The sequence below is a fragment of the Tribolium madens genome, unplaced genomic scaffold (assembly GCF_015345945.1).
Source record: "Tribolium madens isolate multiple individuals breed KSU strain unplaced genomic scaffold, Tmad_KSU_1.1 Scaffold_91;HRSCAF=231;Tcas5.2_LG7, whole genome shotgun sequence".
Taxonomy (NCBI): domain Eukaryota; kingdom Metazoa; phylum Arthropoda; class Insecta; order Coleoptera; family Tenebrionidae; genus Tribolium; species Tribolium madens.
The window spans coordinates 6,474,778-6,496,616 of record NW_025401063.1 but is presented as its reverse complement, the minus strand read 5'-3'; the positions used below and the strand labels follow the sequence as shown (position 1 = coordinate 6,496,616).

The window sequence follows — 21,839 nt, the reverse complement described above, 5'->3', positions numbered from 1 at the left end:
TTGCATAAATTTAAAAACATAATGAGCGCCCAAAGTAATTAATTGTTGAATAATAATTTATACTAAATCTAAACCACGAAATACAAATTTGTTAAAAATTTTATATTCGTAGTATTTTTTCAAAATAGCCAAGTAATTAAAACAACGTTACAAAATATTTTTGTTCGTAGAATTTGTAAACATTTGAAATCTGTTTTGTGCAATTATATAATTAATTAGATTTTCTAACTTTGTATTCAATTTATTTAATCCGCCTAAATTTCCTTTTGGTACGTAGTCCGGTCATTCATCGTGTGGTTCAATTTGCCTTTAATCACGTGCGAGTTAGAAGCGATCTCCCGAATTCTAATATTGAAAGTTGTCGAGAAGCAAAAGCTTTAGCTTAGACTTGAAAGTTTTTAATTAAAGTATTAGAGTGGAAGATAATCTTCTTTTGCTTACGAATGCAGCTCGGTGTTCCTGTAAAAATTCATTTTCAACTACAATTAAATAAATAATGGAGACTGTCAACTACCGTAAGCACTTGGCTGTAGCAATTTAGACGTAAATAAATATAATTTTTGGACACAATGGAAAAGTTGGGCGTTTTCCGAGATAACCATCTCTTGACGTGCTTCATTTAAATATACGGCTCTATTTCAGGTCTCATCCGAAACAATAAAAGGGTCGTTTCCTCAACCTTGTTGGGTTTTCTCTGTAAACAATGCATTTCGCTAAAACACGCTCCATTTAAGTAAAACTGCATTGTTCTTCATGACCGTTCTGATTTGCCTCGTCTGAACGGAAAGCCGCTGAAAAAAGAAAGATTTTTCACGAGTCCCAAGGGTCTCGACTCGATTAATAAACGCATGTGGTTTCCACCTAAGCCTCAGCCCGGCGCAATCAATATACTCATATTCATATTGTCACAACCCATATAACAGGATGTAAATGGTTGCGGATGTAGACCATCATTTCCATTTAAATGGAGTCTCGTAGCTGCGGTTATTGCCGAGCTCTTTCTTCTTCTTTTGCAGCCACATTTCAAGTTCCGACACCAGCACAATTCTACAGTTGACAAATAGTCCGGGGAATCAGATATGCAGATGCCTTCCAATTCTTAAGAAATAAAGCTTTCGTTGTAGCTTGTGGGAATTTTACTTAGGACGTAATTGACTTGCTCTCGACTGGTTTGTCTCTTGGTTTCTTAGTACACCCACTCACAGTGGAATGCACTAGATCGATACGAAAAAAATTACCGGAAAATTGTCATATTTCATTATTTCAAGCTCCAGTATTGCCATAATTTGGTTTTGTAATTTCATCAAGCAGAGTTTTCTTACTGCTAGATAATTCAATAACTTTACTGCATTACTCCAGGTTCCTAATATTGCACGAGTGAAATAAATTAAAGTTGGTACTTTAATAATTACTTTTCGGTTCACATTATAAGACCGAACAAACTAAAAGATATTGATTTCAGCAGTCACAATCTTACATTAATGTAATTTGAAATTTTAAGTAAACTTCAAAATGAATAAATACAGCTAGATCTTTACCAGAAATAGAAAAAGTTAATATTAAAATAATTCACTCTTAAGAATTTTTTATCCATAATACAATAATACAAAATTAATAGACAAACAGGCAATAAATTTGTTACTCCTTCGATGTGTTAAACCACATTGTGTAGATCGTTAAAAAATAAAACAAAAGGATAAAACAAATAGATTTTTATTTTTTTTTTAAACTATACACACAACAAAGTTTTCTTTTTGAATGGCTTCATTTTTTAATTAAAAAAAAAGAAATCTTATACATGCACTAAATTATATAAAAACCTGTTTTATGATAATTATTAGATTAACAATAAACTTCATATCAATTATAAATTCAATACTTTACTTTTTACTACTTACTTTACTACTTTACTCGTTAAAAACACATTTACATTTTTATCAATTGCAAACTTGCTGAAATTCTAAAAAATCAATCTTATTGTTTCATGTTTAATAAATTGGAAAGAATTTATTACAAAGAATTTTGGGCTGCAAAGTCGGGTCTTGGGGTTGGGTGATGGTATCATGAAAAAAGTCGTTGACATTTATTTTGAGCATTTCTGTTCCATTTTAACAGTGATAGATCCAGTCGTGTAGTAAATGTGGTCTTTAAAGCCGGATATTACATGCAGCGAGTTCGATTTCCTCCTCTAGTTTTACTTATTTTAATTGCATCCAACAAGCAGCGAAGCATGCATTTCGGCAGTGAAATATACAGCTGAGAATTGACACAATGTGAGATATTCCGGACGGAATAGTGCTTCGAAATTATTTTCAATCTTTCAGCAATACCGTGATGAAGTTTCTAGGAAGAAAAGAGAATCGGTTTACAAGCATAAATAATCCGGTTATTTGCTCGTGCTCGAATTTAGCGAAGTTAATTGTCAATATCTCGTGCTCGAGGAAAGCTTTTTGTTTGGTTTGGAATCATATTAATGAGTTGAAACGGAAGCAAGTTCTTACTCTAGTTGAACAATAATTGATTAAGTGGAAAGTCGCTTTAGAAATGCCACTGTAGCTTTATACACAATAAAGTTCGAGCCGGTAAGTTTCTATGAGGGGATTTGAGCCTCCCGACTGGAAGAATTGCGGTTTGGAAAATTGAAAATATAACAAACATTGTCTTGAGTTGCACTTTCTCAAACCCGGCTCTCCTCATTAAGCCTCTTGCTGACTAACTACAAAGCAGGTGTCGTCTTTCTCGTCATTTACATCATCTAACAAACTCGGAATTGTTCTTAACTAAGGTTTTTAAGACTCCTCTTGTTTCGATTTAATTCCTACACAGAATTTAAAGTACCAATGCCAACACACAATTCCTATTATGTACAACTTTAGTGTAAACTTTGTCCATCATTTCTAGTTAATTGTGTAATACTGTTATAGAATTATGATATTCACATCACAACTATATTAGTGTTTTCCTATTTGAGTATTTGTAACTAATATTACAAACTAATTAATACACAAACTATAATATGTGCAAAGATAAAAGACAAACACCGACCTTCAATGGTATAATGTTGTCGTTTTATTTATTTTCTAAAATACCAATTACCAAACTACTTAACAAATAATAGAACTCCATAGAACTGCATACAATAAATCTTCTACAAGCTTTTACAATGGTTAGTTAATAAAACGCCTAGGTACATTTTATTCTTATATCTATAATAAATATTCAAATATCGATTTAGTTAGGTATCTAATAACTTTTCAATTTATAGTGCACCTAATTCTGAATATAAATTACACATGGTGATATTAAAAATAGTTACCAAAATATAGACTAATTTTTACATTTCTTTAAAATGTTTACCCGCTGAATAATTCGCATCACATTTATCCATTCACATTTAAGTTAAAAGGGTTTCCATAAAGTATTCCATATTATATGGCATCAGTGTATACTGAGTGAATAAAAAGTATGGACTCAAGCGTTTCTGGAAAAACTAATTACTTTATGAAAAAGATAATTAATTATTGCTAGTGTAAAGTAGGTACTTAATAAAAATGGAATCGTTTTTAAAAAATTAAATTTTTTGAAATTCTTCTTTTAAATAAAAACAACCACGTGGAAAATCTTCGTGATGAGCCTGGAACGCAACTATAACAATTTATTTAAAAAAATAACACAGATTAAACAACAAGTTTATTTAATTAAAGTTCTTTTTTAGATTATAATCTTAAATTAAAAAAAGTTGTAAAATAGGTTACCATTACAAAAATATTTTCCTTTGCAAAACTCGAAAACTAAACGAAATTTCGAAAAATCTTATTTTTGAAAAACGATCACATTTTTATTCGAAAAGTAATTTATGTTACATAAATTTAGAAAGCTTCAAAAATATTTTATTTGTCAAATTAAAAGTATCATATCTCATATAAAAAAATCTATTAACGCGTGTGCTTTAATAAAATAAAATTAAGAGAAAAAATAAAGTCTGAAAAACATTTAACGGCATTATAGAAATTCATACATCTAATCATTTTTTTGTTCAAACTCAACAAACAATTAGTAACATTTCTACCCTTTTCACCATTTTAATAATTATGGTTACCAAGACGTTTTTAAGACATATCGTCTCTACTGGAAAAACCTTTATTTGCATAAAAATATCACACGAATTTTGAATGATTTTAAAGCAAAAAAAAAGTATTAAAAAAATCTTTATTAATACCTAATAATAATAGTAGTTTTTTAGTCATTATAATATGTACAAAATAGTAGTAAAAAATTGAATTACTTAAAACTGTATTGATCCTTTAAGTAACTTTAGTAACTTTAAGTAAATTAGGAGTAATTAAGAACGTAATGTGTATAATTTGTATACCTAAGTTTACTATTTATTAATTTTTGAATTATAAATGGTATGCAAACAATTTAACACATCAAGCGCCATCTTTGTATGTCTACTTGTAATAAAAATAAAATTAAAAATAAATTCAGTAGTAAAAAAGCATTTATATACAAAACCACACCGTATTATAATTTACAATATGAGAAAAAAGAAAATCAAAAACCGACGTAATGTCGAAAAACTTAAATTAATTGAACAGCCAAACATTTTTTTAAATATGCCGGCAAAAGCAATGTGACAGACAGCGGCATCTGCTACGAACTTCCGCCTTCCATCTTTCTTTTCTTGTCAAGTTCTCGAAGAATAGACGTGTTGTTCGTTGATTTAAAATCCACAAAATGGGTTTCCAAAATATCTGGTATTCTCACCCACGCAAATATGGACAAGGCTCTAGGTCTTGGTAAGTACAAAATAGAACAATTCGCAACTTTTAAGACAAATTTTTTATAACATAACCTCAAAAACGCATGGTGTTGATGCCACTGAGCTATGTTTTCGTCGTTTTTCTCACGTTTTAATCTAATTCACTTTGAGTTTTACAAGGCAACAATAAAACGTTTCAATTATTTTTAGCCGAGCTTGCTCAAACAGGCACGGATTGATCCGCAAATATGGGTTAAATATCTGTCGGCAATGCTTCAGAGAATACGCTGCTGATATTGGCTTCAAGAAGGTAATAATGTCAATAATACGAAAAAAGTTTAACTAAAAATTTATATTTTTTCAGCTGGATTAAAATCTTGGAGTGTATTTTTTGTAACACTTGACTATTTAATGTAATTTTTAATTTCACTGAATTAAAACAACAGTTTAGTAAAAAGTAGTTTTATTTAAATAACACATTTACAAAAAATGTATAAGTATAAAGAAGTCAGTCAAGCTTATGGGGCTATCCTGTTGATGATTTCTCTGGCAGTTTCTGTTGGCACAATTCTCTATCAAAAAGTTGTTAATAAAACGTGAAGAATTGGAAAAAAGATGTACCTGCGCAACGGTTGTAAGCAAAGTCAAAAGCGATCGTTTTGGCGGCCTACAATATCTTTTTCCTCTTTCTTGGCAACACAAATTTGGAAAACAGTCTAGAGGATAACGACATTCTTTGGGAAAAACGTCTAAGATTGGGGGTGGTGGAGGTGTGCATTGCATGTAATTCATCATTAATCTAAAAGCTGAAAAAAATGTGTATTCACAATTTCGTTTTTTATCCAAATTTTACGTTCAACGAGTTGCCTAACACCAGGAATATTGTCCAGTTTTGCCTCCGGCGTCCTGCAATATCCTACCATATCACCATTGAGCATCTTCTCAGGACAACAAATCCTGGGCGAACAGTCACTGTCTTCTATGCATCGTTTTATTTCAAAAATTTCTGGAATTAGCTCAGTAGGGCATGCTCTTTCCACCAACCCAAACAACGTTGCTGAAAATTGTAAAATAAAGATTTATGCAAATGAATAAGAAGAATTAGCTTTCAGCAAGTCACGACTTTCACTGTCAGATAAAAGAGATTACCGCGGAAGTTTTATGTAAGTGGTAATGAAAAGTTGCTTCAGACTCATCTTGAATGATTTTACGAGTGAAGAAAGTTTGGAAATTCCGTGATTAACTGATTACATAAATCAAGTTTCAATAGTGTATAATGTCATTATCGGAAATCTGCAAATTCGGTTTTCCCTTTTATTTAAACCAAAGCTAGTTAGATAATAACAGTTGGGTAATTCACTATTAACACAATCTCAGAAAAGAATAATAAAGTAATAAATTATACTTACGACTGTGAACAGGTTCTGGCGGAGGTGCAGGGACCCCTTTCAGGCATCTGTTGTTGCAACAACGCATGTTCTTGCCTAACTGAGTGCATTCTTTGGTTGTTTTGCAAGGAAGCGAAAAAAAGGGCCTTGAGTCGTTTTTCCCCGGACAAATGAATTTGGCCGACTTCTTCGGTTTTGCGGATGGGCGTCGAATGGATATGGGTGTGCCCATGGTGATGTTTATGGATATTTCAGGTTCTTTGGCTTTATGACTATCAGATATGGCATTTCGCACTAAAATTAAATTATCTATTTTTTAACTGTACGATTTTGTGCATTTTTTTTTAATTCTTGTGGCTGAATGCCGTAATTTCTCTGAAAATTGCGCGCTAACCGGATGGTTTTATTATGACACCTACGTTGTTACGATCAATGCATAATCAACCTTGTACTAGATTAATGTAACAGTTCTCAACTCCTGCATTCTTAAGAGATAAGTAATTTGATTCAATTTCGAAAAAAATATGTTTCCCCTTTTTTCAAGTGATTGTTCTGTATTTACAAAATTTGCTCAATGAACCAGTTTAAAATTTTCTGAAGATGCAAAATATTTTTTTATTTTTGCATAAATAATGACTATAGTTGTTTACATCTGATGGTTAAAAAACTCCCTTTTTGCAAAGTATGTTGTACTTGATCTTAAATGGTTTGAGAGAATGTAAATCCTTGATGGCTGTAAGAAATTCTCGCAAAACCACGTACTTATTGCAATGCATAGACCATCAATAATAAATACTAGGTACAGCAGGTATACACTACCGTTAACGGAAGAATGGACAGTGGGTAAAATTTGATAAAAGTTGTAATAATGGGGACAAAAAAACAGTGCTTTTACCAAATTCTCTAATAAAAAACAGCAAACTTTTATTTAGAACAGAATGTAGTATAAACAAAAATTAAACTAGACTTTGTTCTCATCGAAAAAACGTTTTTTATTTATTTACCTAGTGTCCATTCTTCCGTAAGCGGTAGGTATATACCTAGCAAAACAAAAAATGTTTCCTAATGGTCAATTCATACAAACATAGCTGTACTTAAAGTGCGTAGTAGATTTTTTTTATTTATAATTACTGTCAATACAGTTTAAAAGTTCTGTAACTCGTAAGTACACAGGTTACCTAACATTTAAATCGATGAAAAAACCGACCTAATAATAATTCGGCTATAATTAGAGTAGTTATTTTTGTTATTTTAAATTTTTAAGTGTATAATATAAGTAATTTCTAATTTTAATTTCTATTTTTTACACCATTTATTCATGTAAGTAAAATTGTTTGTCAACCAGAAGGAGAAAAGTCAATATTTTACGGGCAATAATGTATTCATATAATAATTAGTGCTAATGTGTAAGTTAATACGTTGACTATACATTTTACTTTTTGCGACATTTCCACTAAATGTTTTTCTTATTTTCGTACTCTATTACATCAGATCACACATTCTTTACATATAACTTTCTTTGTCATTGTGCTTTATTGCGTAAAATATACCATTTTACTAAACTGGTGCATATAGGTATATTTAATTTCATTATATGTAGAGTTAATTACTTCATCTTAAACAAATCTTTTCGTGTGAACTTTAAATTCATTTTTTTATACCTATTGCAACAACACAACTTAAAACCTACTTGGATTTTCACTTTAGTAAAATATTGAGCAATATCACATTTTGATATTTCTAGTGTTGAAAGGTCACAAAACATTTTAGATTAGAATGACTTAGAACAACCTGACCCTGGTTCCAATGCATCATTTTTGTACATCCAATTTAGAAAGAAATATTACGAATTACGGTATAGGTATCAATAATTACCAAATATGTAGGTTTTACTATCACTTTTCCTTAAATATTTTCAAATTACTATGTGTACTCAGTACACCTTTCAATTAAAACAATAATAATATATCTAACAAGTATATATTAAGTAAATACAATTTTTTTATCCAATATGTATATTTATTTTTAAAAATTAAGAATTTAATCCTGTTTTTGTTTCAAGCAAAAAAATGTAGATACTGACCAGTGGTTGTCGATGTTGTATTTTGTTGACACAAAACATTATAACAATTATAAAATAAAAGAAACAATGTAAAAAAACAGAAGACTAAAAATTTCATTTTATCACTATTGCACTTTTACCTATCATCTACTACATCTTTTTCAACCAAACTTGTGTCTGGATGGATGTAAATTAAACAGGTATATGAGTGGTTTCAGTATGTAATACTTTTGCTTTCACGCAGTGACCGAGAAAAGAAAGAGGTATTTTGTGTTCGTACCCATTTATTTATATGGAAATATTACGAGTATATCACTCGACCATTAAAATTGGTTATTAGGTAAAGCGTAGCAATGTTAAATGAAGCCAACATCAGTGATATGTTTCAATTATATTTACTCACATATCAAAAAAACAAAAAAAAACAGTTTCCGCTCATTATTAATCAACTGTGTTAATTTGAAACCATTTGATTTAGGTACTTGTTTATTAATTAGCTTCGTTTATAGAATAACTAGACAATAAAGTAGTACTATATTAAAATACGAGCTACAGAAGTGGATGCCGTAAAAAACAAACGATTGCTTGAATGGCCTTCTATGAAAAGTCCTTTATACAATTTTTTTTTCAATTTAGCGTTGGAAAATTCAACGCAAACTGGCATTTGTCTCATTGTGTGTAATCCGGGGATGAACTCTCAAGATTTTTTTCATGTACGCCACCGGAAATTTGGGAAATTGATAAGGTTATTGAAAGCAATTTACTTCAAACGACATTGTCACCGACATTAAAAACATAAAATACACTAGGCTGTTAACGCACCCAAACGAGTTCGTTAAACAGCGTTGTTAAAGACGCAAAACAGTAAACATATTTTACAGTTTCATATTTTCTTAGAATAATTCTTAATAACTTTTAAAAGAGCAAAACATGCAATACCTATGTATTATATTGAGATTGATTTTTTACAAATTCTATAATCTCTAACTGAATATGTACTTTGTTACATAATTTATAACCAGTTACTTTGGTGTTTAGAAGATTAATTTTTATTATTTACATAATTACAGTCGTTCCCTATTTTCTAAATAGAAAAATTATATGTTATCTGTTCATTTATTTTAGATTAACAATATTAGTTACCACTAGAAACAATCATGTATACAATTATTTTACATTCACTGATATAAAAATGTAATTAAAATGATTAAATAACACTATCACAATAACAAATGTAAACACTAAATTAACGTTCACGTCATCCACGTGCTTGCATCTGGGCGTTCAAGATCATCAATTTTTCCCCTAATTTCGCATTATGTTCTTTCAGAAATCTTATCAAATCAGCCTGCTTTTGTAAAAAGTCATATAATTTCTCTCCCCTTAAAGGACTTCCTATTTCTGTAGCTTCGGGACTGGTACAAGCATTCCACTCTTCCCTTTGCACATCAGGAGGCGCTTTTTGTTTATTAAATCGCTGTACTTTGACTAAAATCAAGTCCATTAATGATTGCAAATGGTCATAATGACAACTTACAGATGTAATTAATGTTTATGCCCGCAATTAAACAAAATTCAAAAGTTATCAAGGCACACAGATAACCTATAGGAGACATTGTCCCCCCATTGATACATTTTTCAGCGAAATTGTCAGGGTAGAACTGTTGAGCTATAGCTTGGATTATCATAATGACAACATTCCACAGACTAACAACATACAGTGGAAGACGATGATGGACATGAGTTTTATTGTAGAAGTCCAAGTAACCCAGAATTCTGAGATTATAATGTTTACGTCTTGCTATTTGGTCTACAATCTGGAAGCAGCGTTTAAATTGTGACTAAAGAGAAAAGTTGAAACGAACCAATGTTAGAAACCACAACCCTACGTGAATATAAATAATAATAAAATATTCTCGACACTTGTGTTTCTCATCTGGATGTTGTGCAGCAAACACTATTGCCACAACCTCTAAAGCTAACGCGAAGAGCAAATGCAGGCTAAAAATTGGCACTGTATTTAAAGGACGAAAAGTACCATAAGACTCCAAAATAGGCTGCAAATGCTCCGTGTCACCCATATTTCCAGATTCACTGAAAAACGTGGCACCCTGCAAGCATCGATTGTTTATTTTTAAAAGTGACTCACATGTCACAACTTTGAGGTTATGTTTGAAATTTACATTTACTTACGCCTGAATTGGTGTTGAAACTTCTTGAGAGACTAACCATTTTTCAATTTATTGTCCTACTTTAGTTTCAAATATGAACATTAACGTTTACGGAAAATTCGAAGATTCATTCGAAAAAACATGACACTTGCGTGCGCAAATATTTGTTTATCGCAAGTGACTAATGAAATAATATAGAAATAAATTTTAATGAGCGCAGATCATTAAGCGCTAAAAACTTGGTCATTATTTACTCACATTTTTGCAAATCTGAAATTTAGGTTTGGCACAATTTATTAAGAAAAAAAAAGTATATTCGTGATTGACTAAAACAGGGGTGGTTACGCAGTCTGCTTTTTTCAAGTTGGACAATTTGCGCAATGATTAGACTTTTCCATTATAATATCGTAAAAATAGTGTTTCCCAACTTATTCTAAAATTAAACAGTTATTAATTAATCACTGAAAACACAAAAAAATAAAGAACTTGTAAGCACTTGAAATGCTTTCAAAAATAAATTTCCGATCAACGTGTCTTATGACTTTGAAATTAAGTTGGTAACATATAAACTACTAAATCCAAACGTCACATTTTTATTGTCATATCTTTCGGTGTTACCAATTTAATTTCAAAGTCACAGGTCACTTTGATCAGAACTTTATTTGAAATCATGTATAATAATTACTCACTCGGTGATTAAAAAAAAAGCTTGAAATAACTTTTTATCTCGCATTCAGGATGTATTTAAAATAAATTAATGCATTAAGGATAAATTGTAAATTATTCTGTTTGGATTAAAACTCCTCTGCGTTCAGGGTGTCTCAGACTTTATACTATCAGTCAACATTTAAAAGTGTAGAGCTTATTGTTTTGCTCTTTCTAATTTTCCTTTTTTTTTCACATTATTTCAAAGTTCATTTTTTTAACAAAGTTTAGGGCTAGATTAAAACGAATTTGCGGGGTATCCATTATAGAAGCCCAACCAAAATTAAAAATTTTCACTAAAGTTGTAAATCATACAATTTTGCTGCTTACCACAGATTTTTACCCGCTATAATTACCTTTAAACGAATGAATTCCTAATTTGCATTAGGTATACCGGGTAAATAAAAAGTATGGAACGAAGTGTTTTTTGCATAAACTAATTACTTTACGAACAAAAATAATAAGTGCAGTGTAAAGTACCTACTATAAAAATGAATTGTTTTTCAAGAATAAAATTTTTCTAAATTCCTTTTAGTTTTCTAGTTTAGCAAAAAAAGATTTTTAATTTTTAAATGGCAACCTACTGTGACATTTTTTTAATTAATGACTATGAGCTATGTTTTAATATCATTCTTATTTATTAGGAAATGTAAGACAGTAAAATTACCGAGCAGTTCAGAAAAATAATGCCTATCGATTTGCCAAATTCTTTTTTCATTGACGACAAGCATTTATGCTTGTATAAATATTTTTACAAACATATGTTCATTCAAGTAGGCGTAATTTGATAATATTTTTTAATTTTGTTTCAGCCTTTTTGTAGATATAGTTTCTAATATTGAGTCTTTAAATAACGTTGATATCATTTCAAATACCATTTTTATACACGCAAAACTTAACATTTCAAACGCCACAAGAGAAAATCCCTTTAACCCAGCCTTATCCAATCAAAATTAAAGTTTTCAAAGGTCTTAATTAAGTCACTGGTTTGATATGATGCAAAAACTATCAGCTTTCCCAGTGCTTTGGTTAAAACGTAGGTATAGACCTCATTCATATAATTAAACTCCCAAAAGGGCCGGACTCTCGTTATGTCATTTGCCTACATTTATCATTTTTTATATTCAATTTAAACAAATTTAACCAATAAAAATAATATAATGATGAGACACATCGATTAAACGGTTAATGTGATACCTGATTAATAATATCTCGCATCCATGTTGGCCTTGTTATGTTATTTACCGAGAAAAATACATTTATTTCCTTATAAATATAGAACCATTTGAAGGCGAGAAATGTGCTATTTTTCATTTCTACGAGAAGTTCATTAACTGTTTCAACTTTGTGAGCTTAAATCAAACTAAAATAGAGCTTTCTGTGTTATGTTAGGGTGATAGAAAAAATTAAACCTCTCGAATTTTTGCAACATCTCCGCGAAAATATTTATAGAGTGCGAAGAAACTGAGTATAAACACTCATACATAAAATAAACAGCCTTTAATTTTAATATGTAGCGCAATTTGGAGGCAGATTCCTCCAACCAACTGTATTATTAAATTCGTAACAAAGCAACAAGAATTGCGTTAGATTTGACTTAATTAATTATACTTAAAATTGATCAATTATGAGTGTTGTCATAATTTTCATTTATCTGAAAATGATATATTCGAAAAAGATAGCTTGCGCATGTGTAATTTACATTAAAAACATGACGCTCTCCTCCAATATTTGTTTGTGTAACATTCACGGTCGTCGCGGCGCTTTAGATAACATAATAATCAGTGTGCATCCGCGTAAGAACTTCAGGAAACTGGTAATTTTTCCAATCGATGGTTTACCGTTCCTGCATGTCAAAATTTTTCGAATGAGTTTCTGAGGTAAGAATTTGAAATTTTTTCAAATTTAAAACAAAAGTGACAATTTTAGCGTAATTTTGAACGAGACGGAATGAACCGGTAGACGGAAATGTCATCAGCAGAAGACATAAATGTCGACGACTCGCCGGAATCGCCTGTAGCTTCAAAGGACAATGCACTTTTCGAGCCAAAATCTCAACCGAAAATTATTCGGGTACTCACGGTATTAGCGTACATACTCAGCGTGTCCATGGCAGCTATCATCTTATCAATTTATTATATCTTTATGTGGAACGAACAAAAAACTTATGCTCTGCATAATGAATTCGTTCCTTCCGGCGTCGCATCTTCATTTATGGAGGAAGCTAACAATACGACTCCCGGATCCACCTACACTGAACTTCCACAAATAGGTAGATAAGGATCTTTTCATACAAAAAATCTCACTGATTGAAAACGAGATGAAATTTTTATTAGAAATAGAATTTTCAAAATTGCAGGTGTTTTGGGTTCGAATTCCGAAAAACTCATCATCGTGATTGATGGACACTAATTGAGTGATTTTCTAATTTATTCAATTACTTTCCGGCAATTTAATACATTTAAGTGCGCTAAATGGAATTATTGGCTTTATTGATTACTCAGTGCTTTATCAATAAAAATAGCAAACCGCTCGTTTGCGAAGCCATACATGTATTCACTTTAAGAAGAGTTTTATGTAAGAAGATTATGCGTGTTTTCAAGTGGATTAGCTTACACAAAATCGATCTTTATTAATTTAAAAGAAAATTGATTTTTTTTAACAATTAGTGTTTGAATGCAAATTTTATTAGTACAAGAGAATGGCGACAAAAATATTACCAGTCTTCGATCTAATTAGATAACTGTTCTTTACAAAAACGTTATCAGTGCAGAGATTGCAATTGATTAAGTTACTAATTGGATATAATATTTTGTAGTAGCATTAATACAGTTACACAAATTAAACCCATAAAGTTGGCAATAAAAGGTCAAACAAAATACACTAATTTTTTAACAAAACAATTACCCCTCTTTATGCTTAACCTTGCTTATTATACTTGACTCAATAATGTTAATTCCTATTTAAATATGAAACAGCCATAAAAAGCATCCAATCTGGTTTCGTTTTTAAATTAAGAAAAAATTCACAAACATAAAAGTCTGCTTTATATCAAAGCAGTAAAACGGACGTTTAAATTGCTTCTTAAGGTTTACATAATGCTGCAAGAAAGTGATTGTTCTATTGTAGCTAGTAGCTCTCTTTCCTATTAGACGATAGCCATACGAATTCTATAAATTGGTCTTTATTATATTGCGTAATATTCATCAGATGGCAAAGATTATTTTATTACATCGTAAGTAAAAGTAGTAACTTTCCAACGATATAATAACTTCGTTAAAATGTAATCACAGATCACCATCAGGTTAACGATTCTTCTATATGTAACAATTGTCACAAAAATATGTCAATCAAAATGTATTTACGGAAGATAATAGTCACATCTGAAGTGACAAAATATCGATACAAGCATAAAACACACGTAACGACAATTCTTATTTATAAAACTGAAGCTTTGTTCCTTTCAAATATCAAGCTTTCAAGAATAAATCAAATTGAATCTATTGTTTGATGAAAATCAGATCCTCTAAACGATATTATAAAATATTATGTAATTCAAAATCGACGTTTACAATATTTTTTATCATATCATGTAATTTAAACAATGTTTTTAAATTTTGCTATATTTCTATAAACGACTTCTTTTTGTTTGCGCTTCATTAATTTGCTTCACGTATTCTAAATGCATAATGTACAATACCTAATTTATAAGATATTTACTTGTAATATAGCAGTCTTTTCTTGCATTTTAAAAATATTTATTAATTGGCTGCAATAAACATTTGCAAATTCCTAAAATTTATAAGCATTTAAATAGGTTAATTTGGATTAGTTATCGTGATAACATCAGTGATTTAAAACTTTTTTTTCATAAATTTTATATCAATATTTGTAAGAAAAAACTGATTTCCTTGTTCCTAGCAAGAATTATTTCATCTGTGTAAATGTAGGGGAGCGACGGGTAATTGCGCTCAGCGGTCAATGGCGCTCATGTTATTTTTGACTTATTTGAGTATTATTCGAATTTGTTCATGATCCGCCATCTAATTTTATAATAAGAGAAGTATCTCGTGCATAAGCCATGTTATTCAGCAGTGAAATATTCGAATAGTGTTGTTCGATGTGTTTTGCGTACTGCTGTTATTACTTCACTTAATATTTCTACATAGATTTATAAAGCCATTTTACATTTATTCTTAATTAAAAAAATGGAAATGGAAATACTGCATCTACACTTAACGTTATTAACCATTTTTGATAAATATCCGTCTTTGAAGTTGTCAGTGTTTTTAAAAGTTCAACACAATCTGGGCAATTGTGCTCAGCCTGAAATATGCCTTTTTGCAAAGAATTTGGTAATAGGTATTCTTGTGGAAAGTGCATTTTAAGGTAATAGTTAACTTGTTTCAATTTAACGACATGGTACTTACTTGAGCGGCATTACCCTACTCAGTTGGGCAATGACGCTCTTTTGCGCGTTATTGTAAAATCTTTTTTTTTTACATTTTTGACTTTTATTTTGAGAATTTTTTACATAGAGTTGGTTTCTCTAGATATCAGGCAACCGATTGGCGAAAACAAAACCTTAGAATATAATTATGTCTCTCAAAATATCAATTTAAATTTAGGTGAGCGCCAATACCCATCGCTCCCCTAAATTTAATTCCTAGTTTCTTACATATTTTTAGTTTAACTTAATTTTAAATTTCAAGAAAATATTGACCCAACAACTGTGAAAAGCATTTAAAATTAAAAATTACTTCCCTGTTATAAAATACCCAACTTTTAACTTTTAGCTAAGCATAAAAATAAATAAACAGAAATAAATAGTGTCAAAGTGTAAAATTTAAACTCTCAACTTCGAAATTTTAATAGATAGATTTTTTTAAATATTTTTCTTGTTGTCTAGGGCATCGCCCGATGATACAGTGTCACAGAGGTGCGCGACTTTCCTGTATTTTTATTCGTTAAAATTTCTGCAGCTATTAAAACCACTCTATATACAGGGTGTTCCGTTTTTATTGTTACAAATTTAAACAGGTGATATTCAATTCTAAGACAAAAGTTTCCTCTAAACATGTATCGAAAAATGCTTGGTAGGGGAGCTACACCCCCTGAAAGGGGGCTAATAGGTTTTTACTAATATTTCAGGAACCATTTAAGATAAAATTACAAATTTTGATACAGATGATAACCTTTATACACTTAAACGAATTCAAACATCAAATGTTGAAATTTTTAACCAGGGGCGTCCGAAATTGGGGGGGTTTAGGGTAAAAAAAATACCCTATCTATTTTGGCTTTAGTTTCTTTAGTTATGCATTGACCAAAATGATGGTCACTTTGAACAACTCCTTTAGGTTTAGGCAAATTCATTTCATTAATGTTATTATCGTTACTGTAATGTAATGTTAATTTGTTGAGGTTGATTAAACAATATGAATTTCTTTCTTTTATTATTCTGTAAATTCTGATTGATTTGAATGTTGTATTGGCGTGTAACATAAATTTTAAATTCATTTTATTCAAAAACATTAAGTCGTATCGACACAAGAGAGAGTTTTCTGTGATAAACTATCGAACTTAAGATTTTGTTGCTGAAAGTACCGAGAAACTAAAGCTAAAATAAATAGGGTATTTTTTTTACCTTACACTTCCTTAGTTTCGTACGCCCCTGATTAAAAATTTCGACATTTGATGTTTGAATTCGTTTAGGTGTATAAAGGTATAATCATCTGTACCAAATTTTGTAATTTTGTCTTAAATGGTTTCTGAAATATTAGCAAAAACATATTACCCCCCTTCCAGGTGGTGTAGCTCCCTTACCAAGCATTTTTCGATACATGTTTATAGGAAACTTTTGTCTGAGAATTGAATATCCTATCACCTGTTTAAATTTGTAACAATAAAAACGGAACACCCTGTATCTATTACAACAAAAATAAACTGGTTTTTAATTAAAATTTTTAATACGCATTTCTAAACCAATAATCTTAACAGTGATTTAAAAATTTGACTACTGCCAATAGACTGATAATTTTGTATTTTAAAAATATCAATATTAATTGGAATACAGAAACGGAAACGTAATTTGCTTGTTTAAATATTTTCAGAATTTTTTTGGATTAATCTAGAAGACCTTCGACATTTCAAAAGTGTATAGTTGCACAACAGAAAAGAGAAACGGAAATGACCTCAACGACAACAGAAACGGACACGGGAGAGAGAAACTGTAGTCATTTTCACCCATTTAATTTTTATTGGTGTTTAAGTCGTATATGGAACTTATATGTTTACCCTGTAGGTGTAAGAATGACAGGGTATCATCAATGTATCTAAAACGTTAAAGTAAAACTTTCGTTAAGTACTATAATGTAAAATTTTTTTTTTTTTTGAACCATGAAAAATATGAGTACTATTTTAAGCCGAGTTGTATAAAAGTAAAAATATCTCTGAACCATAACTTCCTCGACGGTTGTTACATTACTACTGATTTGAGCTTGAGCGCATTCCAATCAGATAAAATATTTTTCTTGAAATATCTTTATTTTTTCTATCAAAATATGGAAACCCTCTTTGAATTGTGGAGGTTGCGCATCGGCATCCCTGTCCTGCTTTACTCCAAACAGCTGTAATTTATTGATTGACCCGGTGTGGAAGATGCGAAAATCAAAACAATAGTGTCCTGATTTGAAAAGCAAGTAGCAACCGACTGTTTTGAACGCTGTAAAATGATCGATTGTTCTAAAAAATCCCCCCAAGCAGACAAACGTAAACGAATAGAAATAACTCATAATAACCAGACCGCATTTAGTGTACATTATTATTAAAAAGCAGTAATTCAGCCCAATCCATCAGCGTGGCGTGTAAATTCCTCACCAAAGCTCTTCTTATTTTCAAATCTAAAATGTCGTACAAAATCTCCATGAAAAACGGCATCAACTGCACGGAAGCACAGTGGATTAAAACCAACAATTTAGTGGACACTAGTGTTAAACTTGCGGGAGAGGAAGCCAAAGACCGACTTTACGAACCCAAACACAAAAAGAAGGTTGTGAGAGTTTTAACAGTCATAGCTTATGTATTTTTCGTTTCGTTGGCGGCAATCATGCTCTCGTTGTATTACGTTTTCTTGTGGAACGGAGGACAAAAGACTTTACCCAAATATCCGATGCAACGCGAAACGCAAATGAAATGCGACATTGTTGCAGGTGAGAGTAGAAAAATAAGAAATTTGTACCACATTTTTGTTACAGAAATGCAACAACAAATCACCAATGTTGCAACAAACGAAGTGTTTTCGACGGCCTCGACCACAGACGAAAACACAACGTCACCGGATTTTGGACTCAGTTTCGACAGTGATGAATTTGAGAAGACAAGCACATTTATGAAAAAAATTATGTACAAATACCCCTACGATGAAAACGACTAGGACAAACAAATACTTCCTGTTTGCTCCCATGACATGTTTACATTTTGTGTATTACTTCCTAATAGGGTTTATTCTGTATTTTTAGCTAACATTTTGATATAATGATTTATTTTTATAGACAATATTACGGCTTTTATCCAAATTATAGTAGATTCTACAAAAGTAGGTTTGCGACTTGACCATTTACGCCGGGTTCAAAATACCAACCTTTCAGTAGATAAATTAATTTAATCAAATCGCAAGCAAAGTTTCAAAACAACACAGGATTTTGTTAATTTTTTTATTAACATAAAAAACAATCACATTTAGAATCTTAATTTCTGTCTTTTAATCAGCACCGGTGACCATCATGTGAACATTCCTCTCCGACTGTAGCATTTTTGTAGCCCTTTCTGTCCCAACAATGGCCGCTAACCGATGAACATCATATTTTGAATAAACGACATTTACTGTCATATTCGATAAACTACCGATTTTTTTATTCATGTTGGCTTCCTAAAGTAGCAATAAATGAAACGGGTAAAGAAATATAATCACCAATTACCTGCATAAGATTACACATTTCGTAATAAAAATGAGGAAAAGTTGGTGGTTGATAAAAAACTAAATGGCGAATTCCTTTAACTCTGACGCGATTGAAAAAATGAAATCTCTCGGTATACAATAAAAAGTGGGCGTCTCCGTGGTAAAACATATCTCGAGCTCGTGCCACTTTACCGTCCTATAAGAAAAATTGAAAGAAAAAAATTTTTTAGACGATTTTAATTACCTTCGAATATTCACAAATTTGTACAAAACTAAGCTCTTCTTTTTTAAAATAATTCCGCAATCGCACATAGTCGAAATAGCTTGGAACATAGATCATTGTTTGTTTCATCAAACTGTCCCTCTGTAGTGGCAAAAGTTTGTTAATAAAAAACTCAAATCTGGATTCAATTGCAGTTTGTGCATTTGAGGCCTCAAATTTATGAAATACATGCGGTATTTGCACAATGACTTGTCCAATAGAGCCCAACTCGACCGGATTTGAGATTTTCACTTTTCCAGCGAAATTATTACACTTCTTATTAAAAATTGAATTAATTTCGGGTAAAACTATGGACGAAAATATTAACGTTTGTCTGTAATATTGGGCCCATCCATTCAAACTCCAAGTACGAACTCGGGAAAAGTCGGTACCGTGTGAGTCTTTTGGTTGCAAGTGGAGGTGATTTATGACGTGGATAAAGTGGTCCCAGTTTTGCATAAAAAATAATTCCGTTTGGTCCAAAACTAAAAGTTCTATAGAAGCGAGAAAATCGTAATCGCGTTGGGGCTCGCCTTCAGCGCCAATTATTGTCCGCAGCCCCAGAGGCGAGGCAATGATAATATCAGAAGAGTAAAAATCGGCAAAAAGCTAAAATAATTTACGTTAATTTAATCCCAAAAAATTGCGTATCAACCTTTAAGCTCTTTTTTGTGACAGTTATGCCAATCTTAAAATCGTCGCTTGTGTTTCCAGTAAAAGTTAATTCGTAATCCTCGGGTTTGGGGTTCTTTTTGGGCATTGGAATTTCGTTGCCTGTGTACTCTTCTAAAAATCTTTTTTTATTCATTATGTGACCCTTATCCTGAGGCAATAGTATGTTTATTATCATTTGTATTATTTTAAATGCCGAGTCTTTGAATGGAACAACCATAAGAATCTATAAATTTTCGGGATAAAAATAAGGTATAAAAAGTTGGGACTTACCTTCGGTCGAACTAATCCCTGATCTCTAAAATCCTCAGGAACGTCATCCTTTTTTGATAATCGCACATTATGGTGAACAACTTTTAACCTCGTTTTTAGAATATGGTTTACAGCATGAAGACAATAAACAAATCTGATTTCCTCAGCATTGTTAAAACTTCTTTGGGTGAAATACAAATCTTGATAATTGTTAATTATTGAAAACAATTCAGACTGAAAATCTGTAAATACTGTATCATCCTCTTTTAGTGCATTATTTGCTTTAGATAAATTATTTATAATTTGTGATTTAATAAATAAATTTTCGGGGTTTTTAAGATCTGAAGTGTTAATTTTATTGGGCACTGATCCCGGTGGTGCAAATTTCTTCTTTTCTTCTATTGTAAAAGAATTTTTTTCTTCTTTTACTTTTTCATACTGTGGTATCTGAATTAATAGGCGTCCTAAATTCGGCCAATTTAAAACAAAATCTTTGACCAAAACCGGTGTACTTTGTAATGACTTTAAAACACTCTCATCGAATTCGTAACAAACGTGTTTTACAAATGGATCATTCAAGTTATCACTATCCTCATTTTGGGTACTATCAACTGCAACTTCATTCTCATCTTCTGAATCTAAGTTGTCCTCATTTTCTATTAATGTTTCATCCTCCTTGTTAACATGGTCTTCATTCTGATTAGAAATGTCTTCATCTGCCTCGGGAGAGTCTTCATCTTCCTCTTCTGAACTTTCGTCACTACTATCTATTGCAAGTGATTGTTTATGTTGAAGCTTTGAGCCAAAAGTAGACATCAATTCTTTCATTGGATCGACTTCCTCCTCACTTTCTGACGACTCTTCCTCGGGTTGGACTTCTTTTTCAACTTTCTGTCGTTTCTCGTAATCCTCATCACTAGTTTCAAATTTACGCTTCCTAATAGGCTTTTTAGTGTCTTGCCGATACAAACTATAAGTCTTTCTCGGTTTGGCTTTCTTTTTATCAAACTTTTTAGATTTTTTCGAACGGCCACCAACCACATCTCTGTACTTAACCTTACCTCTGGCCATACTTTTTAATTAAAAAATAAACAAATACACTACTTTCTGTGCACAAATTCTACTAAACCTATTTTTTTCTTTTCAGAGTAATGTTTTTAAAGGTTATAATAAAATCGAGGTTATGTGACAACGTGAAAGTTGACAACCAGTGTGTAAAACCTTAGAAATAATCAATATTTGGTTTTTGATCAGTGGCAACACTCAAAGTATTTAAAAATTGGTCGAATAAGTAATAAAAGTTATTAAATGTATTATTGTTGGATTTATTTAAAAGATTTTAAACATTGCTTACTTAAATATTTATTTTAATAAAACAAAAATAAAGTTCAAAATAAAAAAGAAAACTGCTTTTTAGTTTGCTGCTCCTGCTCCTCATCATAGATGTCGCCAAAAGCACAATTTTGAATTTATTCAAATTAGAAAAATGTCGAATTAGTGAATGCTCGAAAAATTTGAATTTTATCTTGGGTGTCCCCGAAGGTATTTAATATATATAATTATTTTTCCATGTTATACTAAACTAACTTCAATTATTGGTAAAAT

General features: G+C 31.1%; 5 protein-coding genes across 7 annotated transcripts; 2 read left to right on the top strand and 3 right to left on the bottom strand.

The window, feature by feature from the left end:
• Positions 1-4,637: 4,637 nt before the first annotated feature.
• LOC123011429 (40S ribosomal protein S29) lies at positions 4,638-5,186 on the top strand. Its single transcript, XM_044408850.1, has 3 exons — positions 4,638-4,799; positions 4,973-5,072; positions 5,127-5,186. Exons 1-3 carry the CDS (start codon positions 4,738-4,740, stop codon positions 5,133-5,135), a joined length of 171 nt encoding a protein of 56 aa, XP_044264785.1. The 5' UTR covers positions 4,638-4,737; the 3' UTR covers positions 5,136-5,186.
• A 22-nt stretch (positions 5,187-5,208) lies between these two features.
• Positions 5,209-8,530, bottom strand: LOC123011427. Its single transcript, XM_044408847.1, has 5 exons — positions 8,234-8,530; positions 6,172-6,444; positions 5,616-5,819; positions 5,384-5,568; positions 5,209-5,334 (listed from the first exon to the last, which is right to left on the bottom strand). Exons 1-5 carry the CDS (start codon positions 8,328-8,330, stop codon positions 5,281-5,283), a joined length of 813 nt encoding a protein of 270 aa, XP_044264782.1. The 5' UTR covers positions 8,331-8,530; the 3' UTR covers positions 5,209-5,280.
• A 779-nt stretch (positions 8,531-9,309) lies between these two features.
• LOC123011428 (transmembrane protein 192) lies at positions 9,310-10,588 on the bottom strand. 2 transcript variants are annotated; one of them, XM_044408848.1, is made up of 4 exons: positions 10,406-10,588; positions 10,078-10,323; positions 9,750-10,029; positions 9,310-9,700 (listed from the first exon to the last, which is right to left on the bottom strand). In XM_044408848.1, exons 1-4 carry the CDS (start codon positions 10,442-10,444, stop codon positions 9,471-9,473), a joined length of 795 nt encoding a protein of 264 aa, XP_044264783.1. In that variant the 5' UTR covers positions 10,445-10,588; the 3' UTR covers positions 9,310-9,470. The 2 variants fall into 2 exon arrangements, with proteins under 2 accessions (XP_044264783.1, XP_044264784.1); XM_044408849.1 differs by having other exon boundaries at positions 10,396-10,546.
• Positions 10,589-12,839: 2,251 nt separating this feature from the next.
• LOC123011488 lies at positions 12,840-18,840 on the top strand. 2 transcript variants are annotated; one of them, XM_044408935.1, is made up of 3 exons: positions 12,840-12,968; positions 13,018-13,360; positions 18,345-18,840. In XM_044408935.1, the coding sequence occupies exons 2-3, from the start codon at positions 13,057-13,059 to the stop codon at positions 18,521-18,523; spliced, it is 483 nt and encodes a 160-aa protein (XP_044264870.1). In that variant the 5' UTR covers positions 12,840-12,968; positions 13,018-13,056; the 3' UTR covers positions 18,524-18,840. The 2 variants fall into 2 exon arrangements, with proteins under 2 accessions (XP_044264870.1, XP_044264869.1); XM_044408934.1 differs by lacking the exons at positions 12,840-12,968; positions 13,018-13,360 and adding an exon at positions 17,711-18,299.
• On the bottom strand, positions 18,790-21,428 carry LOC123011487 (U3 small nucleolar RNA-associated protein 25 homolog). Its single transcript, XM_044408933.1, has 5 exons — positions 20,256-21,428; positions 19,966-20,208; positions 19,293-19,919; positions 19,068-19,244; positions 18,790-19,018 (listed from the first exon to the last, which is right to left on the bottom strand). The coding sequence occupies exons 1-5, from the start codon at positions 21,303-21,305 to the stop codon at positions 18,851-18,853; spliced, it is 2,265 nt and encodes a 754-aa protein (XP_044264868.1). The 5' UTR covers positions 21,306-21,428; the 3' UTR covers positions 18,790-18,850.
• Positions 21,429-21,839: the final 411 nt, after the last annotated feature.